This window comes from Pollicipes pollicipes, unplaced genomic scaffold, assembly GCF_011947565.3.
Source record: "Pollicipes pollicipes isolate AB1234 unplaced genomic scaffold, Ppol_2.1 Scaffold_1600;HRSCAF=1878_pilon_pilon_pilon, whole genome shotgun sequence".
NCBI lineage: Eukaryota > Metazoa > Arthropoda > Thecostraca > Pollicipedomorpha > Pollicipedidae > Pollicipes > Pollicipes pollicipes.
In genome coordinates, this window is record NW_023595962.1 from 3,077,154 (window position 1) to 3,094,903 (window position 17,750).

Sequence of the window (17,750 nt, forward strand, 5' to 3'; positions counted from 1 at the left end):
TGGCGCGAGAGGAACGGGCACCCCAGCGCCACGCTCCGGGCCGCGCGGGAACGTCTGTGTCAAGTCCTCTGCGCGACCAGAATTAAGGCATCCAGTCGTGGCCATTCGCCGGCACGTCCGGACGGTTCGTCTGTGTATCGACGCCGGCAGCGGGCGGCCTCAGCCTCCCTGTTGACACCCCTGGCTGTGCTTCTGTGAGTTTGTGCGCCGGCAGCGGGCGGCTTCAGCCTCCCCTGTTGACACCCCTGGCTGCGCCTCTGTGTGTTGGCACCGGCAGCGGGCGGCCTCAGCCTCCCCTGTTGACACCCCTGGATGCGCCTCTGTGAGTTTGTACGCCGGCAGCAAGCGGCCTCAGCCTCCCCTGTTGACACCCCTGGCTACGCCTCTGAGTGTCGGCGCCTGCAGCGGCGTGTAGTGGCGCGATGACCAGTCGCAGGACGCGGAGGCGAGTATGGCGCACAGCCCCTCCCTCCCCCCCCCCCCGATCACCCTCTACCCCCACCCGTTACGTCGGGAGAGCGCCCTGTTGACAGAGTCTACCGTGGCGCAGTCTGGCCGAGGGCCAGTCTGGCGCAGTCTGGCCGGTTGCCAGGGCCGGCCTAACAGGCAGGCTGAAGCCTGAACTCTCCAACAGAAAGTCTGAACGGAGTTTTTGGTCCTCAACATACATGCCTTTTCCCCACCAGTAGTTCGCAGGTGGCCGATTTTTTGCGTCGCTTCCAAACACAGCGTGGGCCTTCACGGACAATGCACTGTTTGGAGCGCAATGGCTCGACCCCGGTTCGCACTCGATGAAACGAAAACTATGTAGTCACGTGCTGTGAGTCACGGCGACTCGCTGAAACCAAGCCTAAATTAGCCCGGTTTACGGTGGGAGCTTTTGTAAAGGTTTGCATGATCCAGCCAATTCAGCAGCTGTGTTTCCAGGATAATCCATGACGCACCGCTCCAACGACCTTGTGGATTCTGCGCCAATTCCCCGCCCTGTCTATGCCGAATCATTTGCACTTAAACACCCTAAAAGCGGAGCCAAGCGGCCACTAATGAGCTGTGAAAGCAGCAGGCTGGAATGAACGGGTTGTCGAGGCTGTACCTGTGCATGAGATCGGTGATAAAATCCTTCATTCTGAACATTCACAATGAGATGTTTCTAGCGTTCCAAACCGACCACTTTCAATAAAACTATTCCCTTCCTTCTTGTCACGCGAATTTTTGGCAGATTTCTTTAATGCACACATGTACAGGCGTGCAAAAAGCTTCTTGGCCGTATGCGCTGGAATGAGGTCGGCAGGGCCGGTGGCTTCGCCACGAGCCTGGCACTGGGGAAGGCGAGCCTTTTTGCAACGTTTTGTGTGCTGTTCTGAATACCGTAAACATCAGCAGCTTGGCACCGCCTGGATCCCACGGCAGGACTCCAAAATTGGAGACAGGTGAATAATTACTTTGTAATAGTGACATGCCTAAAAGCACTGTTCAAATCACGCAAAATTGCTCCGTGTTCGCAACGCAAGGCTAGCGGGCTCCGGTTGAACCAGGGGTAGGTAAATAGGGGTAAATAGACCTCAGATCGCACACCACAACTTGCACAATCCTTCTCATTCTCCTAACTATGTGGAATGCTGCTGCCAATGCTATCGCGGGCATGTCCTGGCCACTCAACATTGGCAAGCGTGTGAAAGCGGTGAAAGCGTGTGTAATTTTAAAACGTGAGCGAAGAGTATCGTATTTTCCCACGCAATTTTTCACGAGTTCTTACCTCATTCTTACGTCGGAGAGCAAATTATGTTAGATGATGTCAAAATGCTGCTATATTGATGTCAAAACAACCTCAAAGCGATGTCGCACTCTCAAATTTGTTTGCACGCAACTGTAACAGGTGTGTGAACGCGCGAAAATGTATGTAGTTCTTCGCTGCGATACGGAGCGGTGGGTGAGCCTGCAAAGCAAGTCAGGGCTGCTGTGTCAGTTTCACTGCTGACACTGCGGTTCGGGCACAGCTCGGCCTGCCTCCGAACCCAAAGTTCCCCAAGGTGAGTCACAGGCCGGCTTGCTGAGGACAAGGCTGAAGGCTGCTGAGGACAAGGCTAAAGGCTGCTGAGGACAAGGCTGAAGGCTGCTGACTGGTAACCGTGTGACCGTGTTATGACACGGTACGGATCTCCCGGTGCGGGCCAGCGGACGGGGCCAGCGGCCCAGCGAGGCCCAGCGGCCCCGCGAGGTCTAGCGGCTCAGCGGGGTTACAGCGGCTCAGCGGGGTACAGCGGTCCAGCGGAGTACAGCGGTCGGCAAGCGGAGTACAACGGTCCAGCGGGGTACATCGGTCGGTAGCGGGGTACAACGGTCGGCAGCGGGCCGGCCTGGATCGGACGATGTGTCCCGAGACCACCGGTCGCTGGCGCCGTCCACAGCGAGGTGCTGGTCCTGACATGGTCCGGCCCGCTCAGCCCCTGCCGATGTGCTCCGCTTCGTCAGTGTCGGTCTCCGGGTACTGACAGGGTACCATTTCTCCGGGTACGGGTACTGACAGGGATGGCCCTATAGGTGCGCGCTGATCATGTGACACTTCATTTAGTTCAATTATATTGCTGCATATTTGTACAATAATATGTCACTAGCAATGCTAAGGGTCCGTGATTGCATCGCTGTTCTGATTGGGCTGCGGGATTCATTAGAATTATAAACGGCGTCTGCCACGGGTGCTACACCAAGCACCAATGATGAATGATCAGAATCTTAAGAAATGATTGTTGTGTGGTTTCGTTGTCGCAAAAGCAATCTCTTCATTGCTATTTACGGGCTTAGCTTAATATGCACAACTGTGAAGTCGGCAACAGTCCAATTAAACACATTTTTACTTCATGTACAATTCAATGCCGAATTGACGACACGTTGTTGGGTGCCAGTTTAAGCAATGTTTGTACTTCTATGCATGGCTGCTGCGCAGAATGCAATCAGTCAGGACACAGGACACACCGGTCCGTAAAACTAGTAAAGAAATAGTTCTATGTTAGGATATGCTCAGCACTTCAAGCCTCCTTCACATCAGTGGCTGCGTTTGGGCCGGTGCAGTATGTAGTGTGATGGAATAAGATCACCGGTATTACAGCGGACGTGTGTAGAAATTCGCAATGGGGAAGCATACTCCAACTGTTGTCACCAAAAAAAAAAAACAGTTTAGTGCACCATAGGCGCGTAAAATTTCTTGCGAGTTGTGTGACAACACCGCATTGTTCCGGTCTCTTCAGTTTCACGCGTCTAAATTCAGTTTTTCGTGTCTATTCACGCACTCAAAAATATGTCCAACCATCAGCTTGACAAGGGAGGACACGTATCCATTGCAGGCAACTACTGAAGACGCCTCTGGTTCTGCCAGTCCGGAGTTTGATATTCCCTTGGTTGTATTACCTACCTAATATCTCCATCCCTCCTTTCCCTCCCTTTTCTTCTTATCATCGCTCCCTGCCGATGAGGTGGAACGCTGCCTCCTCAGTTTACCACCACCCGTTGCTTGTGCAGCAGTCAGCCCCACAGCAGTCAGCCTGTGTTAGAGAGGGCTGATACGAGGGCCTTAGCCCTCGACTGGCTGTCGTCCCAGCTGCTGTCCGTGTCGCATCATGCGCCGTATTGCGGCACCAGATGCGGTACCTCCGAGCTCTGCTGCTGTACGTTCCCTCCAGGTTTACGGAAAAGAGAGCCGTTCCCTGGTGTCAGCTTCTCGCCATCAGCCGTCTCCGGCGTCAGCTCCTCGCCATCAGCCGTCTCCAGCGTCAGCTTCTCGCCATCAGCCGTCTCCGGCGTCAGCTTATCACCCTCAGCTGTCTCCGGCGTCAGCTTCTCGCCATCAGCCGTCTCCGGCGTCAACTTCTCGCCATCAGCCGTCTCCGGCGTTGGCTTCTCGCCATCATCCGTCTCCGGCATCAGCTCCTCGCCATCAGCCGTCTCCGGCGTCAGCTTCTCGCCATCAGCCGTCTCCGGCGTCAGCTTCTCGCCATCAGCCGTCTCCGGTGTCATCTTCTCGCCATCAGCCGTCTCCGGCGTCAGCTCCTCGCCATCAGCCGTCTCCGGCGTCAGCCTCCGAGCCGCCAGCGTGGGGGTGGCCCAGCGCGTGCTCCCGGCTGGGCCTGTGTTCGCGTGCGACGGAGGTGGCCGAGACGCCGGTGGTACCTGCCGACGCAGTCTCCGCGGTTAGCGTCCGGATAGTCGCAGTCTCCGCGTCGCCCGTGAGAAATGTGGCCTCGTCGGAACAGGCGGGAAGATGCAGTCGATTATCCGGCCGATTCAGGTCGATCGGCGAGTTGTGCCCTCGTTGCGGCGGTACCCACAGCCGGCCACCGGTCCGGCACTGTCACCAGTATGTCGCCAGCGCCGCTGCCGCTGTCACCAGTATGTCGCCAGCGCCGCTGCCACTGTCACCAGCCGACGATCAGACGCGTGCATTCTCCGCATTCCACCAGCTCGGACACAAAGCTGCGGGAACTGTGTATCCTGGTTTCGGCGCAGGCAGCGGCCAAACAATGTAAATGAGAGAGATGCGGATATTCAGCGGAGGTATTCGCTGAATTGGAGCTGTGATAGGCTTCATCCGGTCGCTGAACTCACCGTGGTAGCTTTGCACACGAAGTGACATTTCCCAGCGCGCAACGGCATTCGCCATTTGGGATGAGTTGGATCGATCACTTTGGAGATCCGTTTCCAGCCGCCTGCCCGGCCGTCGGGCCGTAATTCACGTTTTCAGCTCTATCTCCGCTCCCTGCAGTCAGGTTTTCCCCGTAAATAACCTCCATGCATTACGCGGAGCGCCGGGCGCGATCGTTTTCCATGCACGGCGGGCCCGCCGCCGCCGCCGCCGCCGCCGCCGTCGCCCCAGATCCAGCCGACCGGAAAGGGACGCGCGCGCGCGCGCCACCGGCGGCGCTGCCGGCGGCCGCGGCGCGCCCCAAGGCTGCGGACACGGGCCCCCGGGTGTAATGACGGGCTTCCGGGCCTGGTGTCGGCGCCGGAAGGCCCGTGGGAGCGGCGAGCCGCCAGCCGGGGCCGCTGGTGTCGGCTACACTGGGGCCGCCGGTCTTGCGTCCCGTGCTATTGCGCCATGAAAAAGACTGGAGGCGCGAGATCAGTTATGACCGAAATTTCTATGCTACTTAATCTTGAGCACCGTCATGAACAACAGCACCCCTTTGCCATTTAGCGATGTTTTACAGAACCGTTTTGGTTTGAGTTATCCCGAGTTATCACAATTATACAATTCATTGATATGAACGGTTTTCATTGATCATCGTGTTTCTCTCCCTCGTCTCCAAAAGTTTGTTGCTCCAGGTCTATATGCCTCTTCTTGGCAAGCCATCCACCGAAAGTCAAAATTTTCCTCCTCTGCGTCCCGGCTGCTCGCAATCCAATCCACATCTCGCCCAGAACCCTCACACAAAGCTCTCGCACAGAGCCATTGCACAGATCCCTCCCACAGAGACCCCGCACAGAGCTGACCAGCGAGCTGGGGAGCGCAGAGGCGATGTCAGCAACATCTGTCTGATACGTGATGGTACACTGACGCGCATGGCTTTGTCGCGCAGAGCCACGGTACCGGCGCCGCAATACGGTCGACTCTCTGTGTGGGTGATAGCTGCTGCGTGCCGTCCCTGCCGCGCTCCTGGCGCCGCCCCTGGCCACGTGCCGGCCGCTCGTCGTGTGGACCAGTCACGCGACGGCTCGGCGGCGCCGGAAGCCGGCTGTCGGATGTGCAGCCTGCCTCGCAATGGGCTCAGTTTTTGTCGGCGCGCAAGCGGCCCGCAGATGACGGTCCCACTGACGTCACATGATGACGTCACTCGGTCAAACGGCAACGCGCCATCGCCCTCCCCCCGCGGCCACCAGCGTGAAGGGTGTGATGTGGTCGCACATGCTGACCGTCTGCAGTGCAGTCGAGAGCCGTCCCACCGTCGGATGCCCAACGGTCATCGGTCGCCGCGGGCCGGTCTGTCCATCCCTCTCGCTCGCAGCGGTCGTCGGCCGGCGCCGCTCTCGCCGCCCGACGGTCAGTCTGCTCTCCCCCTCCCCACCACACTGGCTGGTGTTGCGCTCTTGAGACATCAGGGCCCGGCTCCGACACTGTTTTCTTCTTGGCCATGTTCACGGCAGTGTCGCCTCGCTGGTGGTTGAATGATGGGGAGCGGACCGCGCTGGTGGTTGAATGATGGGGAGCGGACCGCGCTCGCCCGCCCGCCCGGGATCCCGGCTGACGCCCTCGCCCCCACGGCCCCCCCCTCCGCATTCATCGGCTCAGCTGGCATGCCCAGCTCCGATCTGATCCCAGCACGCCTGAGCAGGGGCCGCGGCCGGTCCGTCTCTTATAGATGCAGACGCAGACGCAGACGCAGACGCAGACGCAGGTGCACGCGCGCACGGGTCGAATACAGGCTGTACGCGCAAGCGTTGTATGATATTAGGTTAATCTTTATCTTATTTTTTTTTTGTTTTTTCCTCTGATTGTCTGAGTTTCTCAATCCGCTGATCCTCCCTAGGGCTTATTAGTCCTCGCATCCCACGGCGTTGGTCGAGGCGTGCAGAGTTTGGTTTGGTTTCCATGGCGACCAGCATGAGCGGCGTAACCACGAGCACCGCGGCCTCGCCGTCGAAGCTGAGCTGACCACAGCAGAAGCCAGGCCAGCCAAAACAGCGGCTTGGGCTCCCCTAGAGCATGTTCACTTGCTTCGGGCATGGAAGACTGGGCATGTCGCCTGAGTCATGTGATGACGTCACCCCTCACTCCTCTTTTCAAATGCGCCATGCTTGTCATTACGATTTCATTTAAATGGTAGGATGTAACAATCCAGATTTAAATCAAAGCAGAGAGATGAATAGCAATGTTGCACAAAATTGCTGTCCCGACCAGGACTAGGGGAGCGGTGCCTTTGACGTGACGTCATTGTATGACGTCAGCGTACGCTGCAGCCGGTCGGAAGTGGTGGTAATTGGTGGGAAAGACAGCAGTCTCTGGTTTCCGGCGGCCGCGGGCTAGCCGGAATGTTTCCGCCGACACTGGCGTGTTTGCGGTTCTGCGGATTCAGCGACGTCGGTGTTTTTAACGCACCCTGCGAAAAGCTCCGGCTCGGCCCGCGCAGCGAACAACCGTCGTTTAAAGCACAATGAACGCCATTTAAGAGGATTGTCACAGCGCATATCGCGCTTATCTTTGTACTACAGTGCAGGGCTCCCCAGACCCCAGCGATAACCCGAGCGCTGATGGGAGCGCCATCTCCCGGTGAAGTTATGGGTGCCCCTCCCCTAAACACGGCTGCTCACCCTTCCACGTCAGCTGGGAGCTCAAGTATCACTTAAAAGTCCTCGTGACGGGCGACCGTTCTCCGCTGGTCATTCCGCGCGTGGTGCCTGGGCTCGAACGTGCTGGGCGGCCGGAGGTAACGGGGCCCCTTCAAATGGTGGTGGCGAGCGGGACGCCCGTCTTCTCCGCAGCGCCCCCTCCCCCTCCCCCCAGTCCCACGCCTGCTATCACTTGGTGAGTCTTGATGTCTCTCTTTTCTTGTGATGGGACCACCGGTCCACGCCAATACAGCCTCTCGCCGAACATCCTCTCACACGGAAACTGCAAAAAACCGTACAGCTCCCCCGTCCAATGGAAACAGAAAGAAAGGCATGGTGTTGCAGACCGGCTCGGTAGCTAAACCCATTTGCGACAGCGAATTTGATGAAAACCAGTTTTGAAAAACCGAACAATGCAGACTGATGTCAGATGCAAACCAGCATTGGATCGTACGTGTGTCTCGTGCCACAGTGGCAAGAACATGCAGCGCCTGAAGCGGCCAAAAAGCTCCTTCTGCCCGTTGAAAACCGTCATACCGTCCAACCTCGCTGCCAAGTGAGGACGGTGCAGCAATCGATGGTGCGTCAGTGCTGGCTCGTTGGTGGGCAGTACGATGGACAGTGTGAGTAGGTTATGCTATTGCTGGGAGCATTACATCGACAGTAGCCACCGATCTCGTTAGAGACGTCAATGCATCAGGTCATGGTCGCCGATCTCAGTGTAAAGTATTCAACGACCGTCGTCAGGGTGCGCTGAGGGGTGAAAATGCGGCTCAAAACTGCAAGCTCCGAAAAGGAGTTGAAAATGAGTTGCCTTGAACTCTGATCTGATATTTTTTTATTTGAGTAGTGTCGTGTTTAGCGGTTTTGGAGCGTCACATTGCTCCACTATTTTCATCATTAGTAGTGCCGTGTTTAGCGGTTTTGGAACGTCACATTGCTCCACTTTTTTTCATCGTTAGTAGTGATGTATTTAGTGGTTTTAGAACGTCGTACCGCGCCAGGCAGACCGATCGCACGTAACAAATCCTGTCGAATGACACGACGACCAGCGACCTATTTGTTCAGCTGTGGACTCTTGCTGTGAACTCTCTCACAGCTGTGAACTTTGTTACAGCTCAACTGTTTGTAGAACTGTGAATTGTTTTACCGTTTGTTGGGCTGACCTATGCTGGATTAGGAGGTGCGATCGTAGACATGAATATTGGAAAGCCATCCGGAAAGTAGGATCGTAATTGGAGGTGAAACTTGAGAATTTGAAAGCTGCCATGGCAAGATTACAACACAATGTACAAGATTTAGGCTGACTCTCAATAATAATATTGAATGCTTACGAACTGCTCGTCATTTAGAAGTTTTTTGTCACATATGAACTTAGGATTCTGGCATTTATTCTCCTTGGTGTCGGCTGCTTGAAGTTTGACTCAACACAGTTGAATGAAAAAAGAAAACGGCGGAGTGAGGACATTGCCTCGACCTCACACCGTAGAGCGTCATGACAGCATATGCAACGCACGAACAAGAATACCGTGCATTCAAAGTGGGGCAAGCCAGTTTCGTAACACACGACAGACGGGAGTGTATCTAAACACGGATTACACGGGAACACGGATCTGAACACGGGAACACGGATCTGAACACGGGTCTGCATCACGACAACCAAAGGTGCAGCCGCCGCAGCCGCCGTCGCCGCTGCCGCCGCTGCCGCTGCCGCGTGACCAAAAAACCTCCCGCCAATATGCTTCCATTCCGCTCGCGCATGCGTCACGTGCCGGGTGTTCTCTCCTGGCACCGCCGTTCTGAAGAGCGCAGTCCAGAGCATCGAGACGCCATCAACGGTCGCAGGGTTACGTGTTCGCACAGGGCGGATGGATTTACCAGAAACTGAGCGTTGGCCATATAACTGCTAATGACCAATGCAATAAATGCGCATGGATCTGCAGCCAGGTCACCCTACATGGTTGATCGTCGTTTGCGTGACCGTGTGGTGTGGTGCCAACAAGTGACCTGGTGTGGTGACCTTTAGAAGACCCCCGGCCCGAGAGTGGCCGCCGAGCCGTGCGCTGCGGTCGCGCGGAGCGGCGGGGGCGGCGGGGCCAGCGCGGCGCCGCTGCCGGCCCGCGCCCCACACTTCCGGCGCGTCGCCTCGGCCGCCACTTCCGGTGGCGTCGGGCCGGACGGCGCAGCAGCGGCGTCGAGCCTCCTGAGCGCCCCTGGCGGCCGCGAACAGCGGCTGGTCCGGCAGCCGCTGGTTCAGTCCCCGGCCGCGAGAGGCGCTGCTGGCACGATGTTGCCGTAGGGAGAAGGCGGGTGTCGAAAGATGGACGGTGGGGAAGGACCAGATCCTGGATTCCATAGTGGTCCATGCTCATGTGACCCCGAGGTTTAGGCTTTAGGAACATGTTTGCTTATGGGCATTTACTTTTTGATTAAACAAATATTTCGTCGCGATGTTAAACACTTGTAGGTTTCACGTCTTGTGGCTCCTTCCCATCCTACACGTAATTCCCGCTTGATTGAATGCTGGCAATGTCGGTATGTCTTTCGACCATTTGCACACATTTTCGGTACCATGGCAATGCCTCGTGCGTGGACGGTGTCACAACTCCCCAAATGTGGACGCTCAGAGCTCAAACATTTAAGACAGCAGACGCTCACAAACTCCTGCACGGCTTGATCACGGCGGAATGTAACGTGCACGTTTTGTCTTGATTTCAGGTAGATGCCCCCCTCAGAGGGGTGGCAAGAGCACCAATCACGCACTCACCGAGGACGGTAAGAGAGCACCGCCCCACACCGCACCGCCCTCCCCCTTCTCCCTCCCTGTGCGATACAGTGATCTGCTGTGCCGCCTCCCCGCTCCGCCCGGTGTTCGGAGCACGGGCGAGAGCTGGTGCTCACGCTGAGTGAGCTCAGTGAGCTCACAAGCTAGCCGAGTGAGCTCACCAGCGGCACTTACACCCGCTTACTGGTCAGCTGACACTTCGCGATGTGAAGGCCTAACCATTAGTGCACCCCTCGTGCACCATCAGTGCACGACGGCTTTCGCAGACGAGTTCAGCTGATACCTAGAACAAAGCCGTGTAAGGCCACGTGATGTCGGTGTCTCCGTCGGATTCAGTTGCTGAAAACTGGTGACGATTCGTCGCACGGCGTTTCCTCGCGGTAAAATGCACGGTTGCAAGTTACAAAACATAAATAAAAGACTGCGGGTCCTGACATGGAAGATTTGACGCCGTTGACCTTTGCCACCGTCAGGTCACGGCGGGGTGAACCAGCTGGGGGGCGTGTTCGTCAACGGCCGGCCGCTGCCGGACATGGTGCGCCACAAGATCGTCGAACTGGCTCACAACGGCGTGCGCGCCTGCGACATCTCGCGCCAGCTGCGGGTCAGCCACGGCTGCGTCAGCAAGATCCTCTCCAGGTGAGTCGCCCGCACCCGCCGCAACCCGTCGCTCTCTCACACCGCCACCCGCCGCTCGCTCACACCGCAACCCGCCGCTCGCTCACACCGCCACCCGCCGCTCGCTCACACCGCAACCCGTCGCTCGCTCACACCGCCACCCGCCGCTCGCTCACACTGCAACCCGCCGCTCGCTCACACCGCCACCCGCCGCTCGCAGCCACTACCGGCTGTAGATCCCTGAAACTGGATCGTGAAGAACAGCAACGACGGTTGTCGTCATATATTTTTTTAAAAAACAGGCCGATAGGTATGCTGCCTTGCGTGACTCATAATAATATTTCCATCACGGATCATGAATCACGTTGTCACACGGCAAGAAATTGTGTATGTCTGATCAGCCCTCTTAAAATGAATCATTGTTCAGCTTCGAGCGGGCGATAAAAGCCACCTCCTGGCAACATGTATATTGCTTCGCGTCAAACTGGGGAGGGGGAGGGGATGTTGAAAGTGACAAGTAAGTGACGCATACTGCACTGACTGCAAGTCACTGACCGCGTCGTGCCGTTTCGAGCGCAAGCGACCTCAGCTCGGAGCTAACGTTAATCCATAGTATCAAAACGCGAAGGAGAGCACACCGAGCGATGCAATGCCGCCGCGGGCAGGGAGTCGTCGCGGATGTTCAGAGCGGTGGCTCGAGTCAGCGCTCGACGGCGGGCTGCAGCCTGACCCCTGACCCCGACGTCCGCCCCGGCAGGTACTTCGAGACGGGCAGCTTCAAGGCGGGGGTCATCGGTGGCAGCAAGCCCAAGGTGGCCACGCCGCACGTGGTGGACGCCATCGCCAAGTACAAGCGGGAGAACCCGACCATGTTCGCCTGGGAGATCCGCGACCGGCTGCTGGCCGAGAACGTTTGCAACCAGGAGAACGTGCCGTCGGTCTCCAGCATTAACAGGTAAAGGGAGGACGTGAACGTCTACCTCTAGCATTAACATGCAGCGGAATGTATGCTTCTCCACTATCCATGGCGCTGTCGCTGACAGCAGGGGGACGTGAGAAACGCCAGGGGCGCCGGAGAGGCACCGGCGCAATGTCAAAAGCGCCATCAACACCAGAGCAATGCTAAGGAAATCAATGAAGCCTCCCACGGAAGCCATGTACAGAAGCCGTCCGCACCAGTGACGTCATACCCTCTGCGGCCGGCAGGATCGTGCGCAACAAGGCGGCGGACAAGGTACGGGGCTGCCACGGCCCGATGGGCGACGGGGGCGGCTCGCCGGCCGGCCAGGCCACCCCGGTCATCACGCACGCGCCGCCGGCCGACTCCCGCGATCCGCGGCCCAGCTACAGCATCAGCGGCATCCTCGGTCTGGCAGGACACGACCCCAACGGCAACAGCATCGGCAAGCGGAAGCGGGACGACGGTGAGGGACGCGCCGGGCCGGCGGCGCGCTCGGCGGGGAGTGGCGGGGCGCCGGTCGCGCAGTGGGCGGGTGGTAGGGGAGTGGTCACCGGGTACTCCCATGAGGAGGGGCGGGGGGGGGGGCGGATCACATATTTGGTGTGTGGTAACTGCATGTGAACAGCCTTCTGAGCGACAACACTTGGAGGCGACGTTGAGTTGGGTTTGGTGCGGATTATAACCCTTTCGGCCAGTGCTATGCCAGTGCTACCTCAGGGCTATGTAGGGAAGGAGAGTGAACAATTGTGGGGCAAAGCTACACACGTGTAGGGGTCCCCGCCGTGACTTAGCCCACACAGAGGCCGCTGTACGGGACACGCGCTCGGCCCTCGGACGTGGCCCCCACCGGGGGGCGCACGTGGGGCCACTCATGGCTTATGCATAAAGCTTTCCTGGACAAACGGGACGTCGTGAGGTCTGTTGGGCGGAGCCGGGGGATGTCCAGGTGGCGGAAAGACGAGGGGTGGGGAGGTCTGGCAGACACCAAACCGCACAGAGCGAAAGGAAATGGCACGTTGGCTGTTGACAATATGCTTGTAGCTTGGATTATGTGATAGATCAACACGAGGCCAGTGAAATGAACTGGTTGGTGCCGAGGCACCGCAGTGTGTTCATGTAGTCTTACCAGCTGACCCGTGTAGTGCTTGAATGGTGATATATCACGTATATCACTATCACGCAAGCGTGATGCTTGTTTGATGTTTGATGCTTATTTTCGATTATGGACATAAAGCAGTACATAATATGATTAGTGGATTGGCGCATAAGCGGAAGTGATCACCCACGATCTCACGCAATCAATCATGATCAATGTCATGCGCCCGCAGACGAAGAGCAGAGGCGAATGCTCGATGACTACTATCAATCGCGCCAGGGTAAGTGCTGCGAAGGCATCCGCTTTATTTCTGATTCTTCCGTCAATGTCTGGCATCACCATGCGTGGCCGATTTTGTTGTAGAACGTACCGCTAGAAGAACTTTTTGGTGGAATAATTACCTAACACTGCTTTTTGACTGTGCAAAAACCCACAGTGAAATTTGCCACAATGTAAGCTTAAGCTCTCAGCAGTTGATGCAACTTTGATCTGCTCCAGCTTACCGATGTATCGAGGCCTGAGCTGACCTGTGCTGTTCTGGGCCGGTGGCCTCTGGTCTATGCTGGTGTAACCTGTCACTGTAGTTCGCTCTGAACTAACGTGTCAGGGTTAGCCTCAGACGTTTGTGACCTGACCTGCCCCTGACAGTGCTGCAGACGTTTTTGACCCGACCTAACCTTGCCAATGCTGCAGACGTTTGTGACCCGACCTGACCTTGCCGGTGCTGCAGATTTTTGTGACCTGACCTGACCCTGCCGGTGCTGCAGACGTTTGTGACCTGATCTGACCTTGCTAACACTGCAGACGTTTGTGACCAGACCTGACCCTGCCGGTGCTACAGACGCTCGTGATCTGACACGACCCTGCCGGTGCTGCCGACGTTTGTGACCTGATCTGACCTTGCCAGTGCTGCAGACGTTTGCGACCTACCCTGACCTTGCCGGTGCCACGGTTAGCCTCAGGTGTTTGCAACCTGACTTGACCCTGCCGGTGTTATGGCTAACCTAAAGTGTTAGTGGCCTGACCTGACCTTGCCGGTGCTGCAGACGTTCGTGACCTGGCGTCGCCGGCCGAGGAGGAGATGCGCCGCCAGCGGCTACAGTACCCGGCCGACCAGCTCAACTACTCAGGCGTAAGTGACCGAACCGCACCGCACCTCACTGCAGCGGACCCGACCGGACCGGACCCGACGCCGAACCGAACCGAACCCAACCGAACCCAACCCAACCCAACCCAACCGAACCCAACCCAACCCAACCGAACCGGACCGAACAGAACCGAACCGAACCAAACCGGACCGGACCGCACCGGACCGCACCGGACCGGACCGGACCGGACCGGACCGGAGCAGGATCGGACCGGACCGGACCGGACCGGACCGGACCGGACCGGTCCGGAAGGGCCGGGTCCGACGCCGAGCCGACTCGGTGAACCAGAGTGACCGGCCGGCCACCGGGGAACACCGGACAGCCTGTTGCTGATGGGTCGGTTGTCAGCTGACGTGCTGCGCTTCCTCTTCCTGGCCCAGCGCCTGTCCTCCCCGCCGCCAAATGTTTAGCCGGCGATGATTACGAGAGAAAAGTCATGGATGTTACGTCTCTCATGAGGTTACAAGCACATGTGTGCGGACGCCGTTCAATGCGCCGTGTGTTCGCGTTGGATTGAGGACAAACATAAAAATGAGCTGCGGGTCCTCATGCGGCCAGCTGATGTTGATTGCTCCATCCTCTTCATGGCGCTTTTTCCGCCCCCCCCCCCCCCCCCCACACACATCATTATCTCGTACGTTGCGAGCTGTGTTGCGACCAGCAATGCGACGAGCAATACAGGCCACGACAATTGGGTAGCCGATGGCATTCATCTTGCAGTTGTAACGAATGACTGATATTTGACATTCAGATTGCGGATGGAGTGATCGTTCAGAACAGCGTCTTCGTTTGGTATGCTGGTACGCATACAGTGTTCATAGTAGCACGTATGGGTACAAACATACCACGTGACCAACGAGGACGATATCCCGAATTTACTTTCGTTATCCAGTGTCATTTCTTCCCAGACGTTCGTGATGCAGTTGGTGGTGGTGCTGGCGGTAGCCTCGCCCTCCTCTGTCAGTAGCTAAGGTAGCCTCGCTCACCTCTCTGAGTCTTACGCTGCTCTGCAGTCCCTGCAGCTGCCATGGCCGAAGCCGTGGGTGAAGGACGAGGCCGCCAAGACAGGCTCGCTGTCCGACATCGCCGGGTCCGGCATCGGCTTCAGCTTCGGCGGCGAGCAGCCGACTTTCGGGGCCGCGCCAGGGTTGCCCTCGCCCCTGGAGGCGCCGTATGACCTCGGCCTGCACCAGCCGCCGCAGGGCTACCCCCAGGGCCTGACCTCCGCGCTAGGTCAGTGTCAGCCGCCGCAGGGTCACTAAAATGGCTTGGTCTCCGTACTGGTAGCCTTGTCGCCGCAGGGCTGCTATGCTTTCGTAAATTTTGAAAGATGCCAAAGGGCGTTCACAATACATGCTTCATTTTCGGATTGGATCTCACAATGCCCCGAGGGCTTGTTTGGTTCACCCTGTGCGTGTGCTCTTGCTCCGGGGGTGTGCTCAGCTCACTCTGTGCCTGTGCTCTTGCTACGAAGGCTTGTTTAGCTCACTCTACGCGTGTGCTCTTGCTCTGAGGGCTTGTCTGGTTCACTCTGTGCGCGGGCTACCGCTTGGAGGGTTTGTTTAATTCACTCTGAGTGTTCTCTTGCTCTGAGGATTTGTTTAGTCCACTCTGTGCGTGTGCTCTTGCCTAGAGGATTTTGTTTAGCTCCCTTTGTGTGTGTGTTTTTTGCTCCGGGGCTTGTTAAGCTCACTCTGCGTGTGCTCTTGCCTAGGGGGTTTAGTTCAGCTCCCTTTGTGTGTGTGTTTTTTGCTCCGGGGCTTGTCAAGCTCTCTCTGCGTGTGCTCTTGCCTAGGGGGTTTTGTTTAACTCCCTTTGTGCGTGTGTTTTTTGCTCCGGGGCTTGTTAAGCTCACTCTGCGTGTGCTCTTGCCTAGGGGTTTTGTTTAACTCCCTTTGTGCGTGTGTTTTTTGCTACGGGGTTTGGTAAGCTCACTCTGCGTGTGCTCTCAAACCTGTTCTCATACGCTGATGATGCTCTCTGCCCAGGTACGCCTGCTGGCCTCACTCCTCTGGCGCCGATCTCGCTCGCCGACACCAAACCGACATTAGGCTCAGCAGCGCCTCTACCGGACGGCCTGGAAAACTACCAGCAGGGTAGGTTGCCGCTAGATGGGTCTGTGTTCTGCACTGAGCATGACTGGCGGGGAAAAGCACCGCATGGCACACTGCACCAGCTTAAGGACGCGTGCCGAGAGGAAGGCTGAACATGATTGGGGCAGCCAAAGAAACATATTTGGGATTAAGTGCGGAAGAATCTTCGGCATGTTGCCCTGATCCGTTTAGTGCCCCCCATTTTACCAGGAATGTTGTCTTGACGTTGTAGGTTGCAGCATTGGCATATTTCAGTCATTTTAGCTTATAGCGCTACCGCCAAAGACAAAGCGCAAGAACGGCAAAATCTTTCGGGGGATTGAAAACCTCCTCGTAGGCACCACAATTCTCTGCTCGTTCTGAAAAATAGGTACGCTCTGTGCAAGACATATCTCCTTAATTCGATAGATGAATGAATAAAGCGTGGTCGATAGAGCATATGTGTGGCAGGGCCAGGGCTCACACAAGAAGTGTGAGGGCGGGTCCCAAGAATCTATTCGATCAAAAGATGTGGATTAAAATAGTTCAAGAACCAAACGGCACAAGACCTATGCATACATCTGCTAATGTCAAGACGAGCAAAAACCAGTTTCAGAAGTCACGTGCAATAGCAAACGACAAATTTAATTCGCTTAGCACAATGCAGGGTGATTATGCAACGGCAGAAGTCATTGTTTCATTCGAAATTAATTTACGGTTCGCATTGGCAAATGAGCGTCTCCGAAGGCTTGGTGCCTTGGCATCCACCCCCTCCCCTGTTCCTGCAACCATGACAATGCATACCTAGCTGTTCAAAGCAATTAATACCGTTAACCGAGTTGTTTGTCGGGAAAAATTGCTTTTGCAATCATGACCTCCTTTGGATTATTTACATCTTTGTGAGCGCAGCGTCAGTTGCACGTGCCATCATTTTAATGAACCACGGTTCTGAGCATTCGACAAGCTGTTTAGATTCATAAGGTGCTTGTCCAAGCATTTCCTCATCGACAAGCACTGAAAGCACTGTTTCTCTGCACTCCCTACAGATGGCAGTACCTGTGGGTACGTCCGACTCTCGCCGTCCCCTCCACTGGATGTCAGTGCCTCGTTCCTGACGCTCACGCCTCCTGCGTCCGTTGACCGCTTCCCACCAAACAGCCATTCGCCAGCTGGGATCCAGCACCCAGTGTGCACCCTTCAGTCAATGGGCACTGCCCAGCCAGATGACAGTCGTCTGCCGGCGAGCCCCGACAGCACCCCTCGCTGGGCGACCTCCTTGTGTTCAGCCTCCCATCCCTTATGCAGCCCGCGCGCCGCGCCGACCGATGACGTCATTGGTGCGAAAGCCAGTGACGTCACGGGAGTGCTGCGGCTGGTGGCGCCGCTGTCATGCCGCTCTCCCGGCGCCTCCCTCTCCCCTGGTCCTCTGCCCGGCGACGGAGCCCTTCCTGTGCTCACCTTCTCCCGACCCGTGCTCGCACCGCGCGCTGACCCCGCGCCGCGTGACGTCAGGATGACGTCATCAGTCGACGGGGACACGGAGCGGGACGGTGAGTGGCGCAGCAGGGCGAACGCGAGGCTCCGCTTCTTAAGTCAGCACCAGGGTCTTTTGGACACTGTCTTGCATGGAATGGAGCATGCGTGACGCGGTATGACTGTGATGCTGCATGGATGAAGCCGTTAGCTGAAGGGCATACGTTACGTGTGCGTCGTGCCCCAATATTAGTCCCAGAAACTGTACAAATCTGGCGTG

At 57.0% G+C, this 17,750-nt stretch overlaps 1 protein-coding gene across 1 annotated transcript in view; it reads left to right on the forward strand.

The window, feature by feature from the left end:
- LOC119092706 (paired box protein Pax-2a) overlaps nucleotides 1-17,514 on the forward strand; it is a 51,356-nt gene extending 33,842 nt beyond the window's left edge. Inside the window, exons 3-10 of the mRNA XM_037215687.1 lie at nucleotides 10,036-10,092; nucleotides 10,576-10,741; nucleotides 11,478-11,675; nucleotides 11,927-12,144; nucleotides 13,010-13,057; nucleotides 13,824-13,873; nucleotides 14,939-15,158; nucleotides 17,510-17,514. Of these exons, the coding sequence (XP_037071582.1) occupies nucleotides 10,036-10,092; nucleotides 10,576-10,741; nucleotides 11,478-11,675; nucleotides 11,927-12,144; nucleotides 13,010-13,057; nucleotides 13,824-13,873; nucleotides 14,939-15,158; nucleotides 17,510-17,514 (962 nt within the window). The remainder of the gene's footprint in view (nucleotides 1-10,035; nucleotides 10,093-10,575; nucleotides 10,742-11,477; nucleotides 11,676-11,926; nucleotides 12,145-13,009; nucleotides 13,058-13,823; nucleotides 13,874-14,938; nucleotides 15,159-17,509) is intronic.
- Nucleotides 17,515-17,750: the final 236 nt, after the last annotated feature.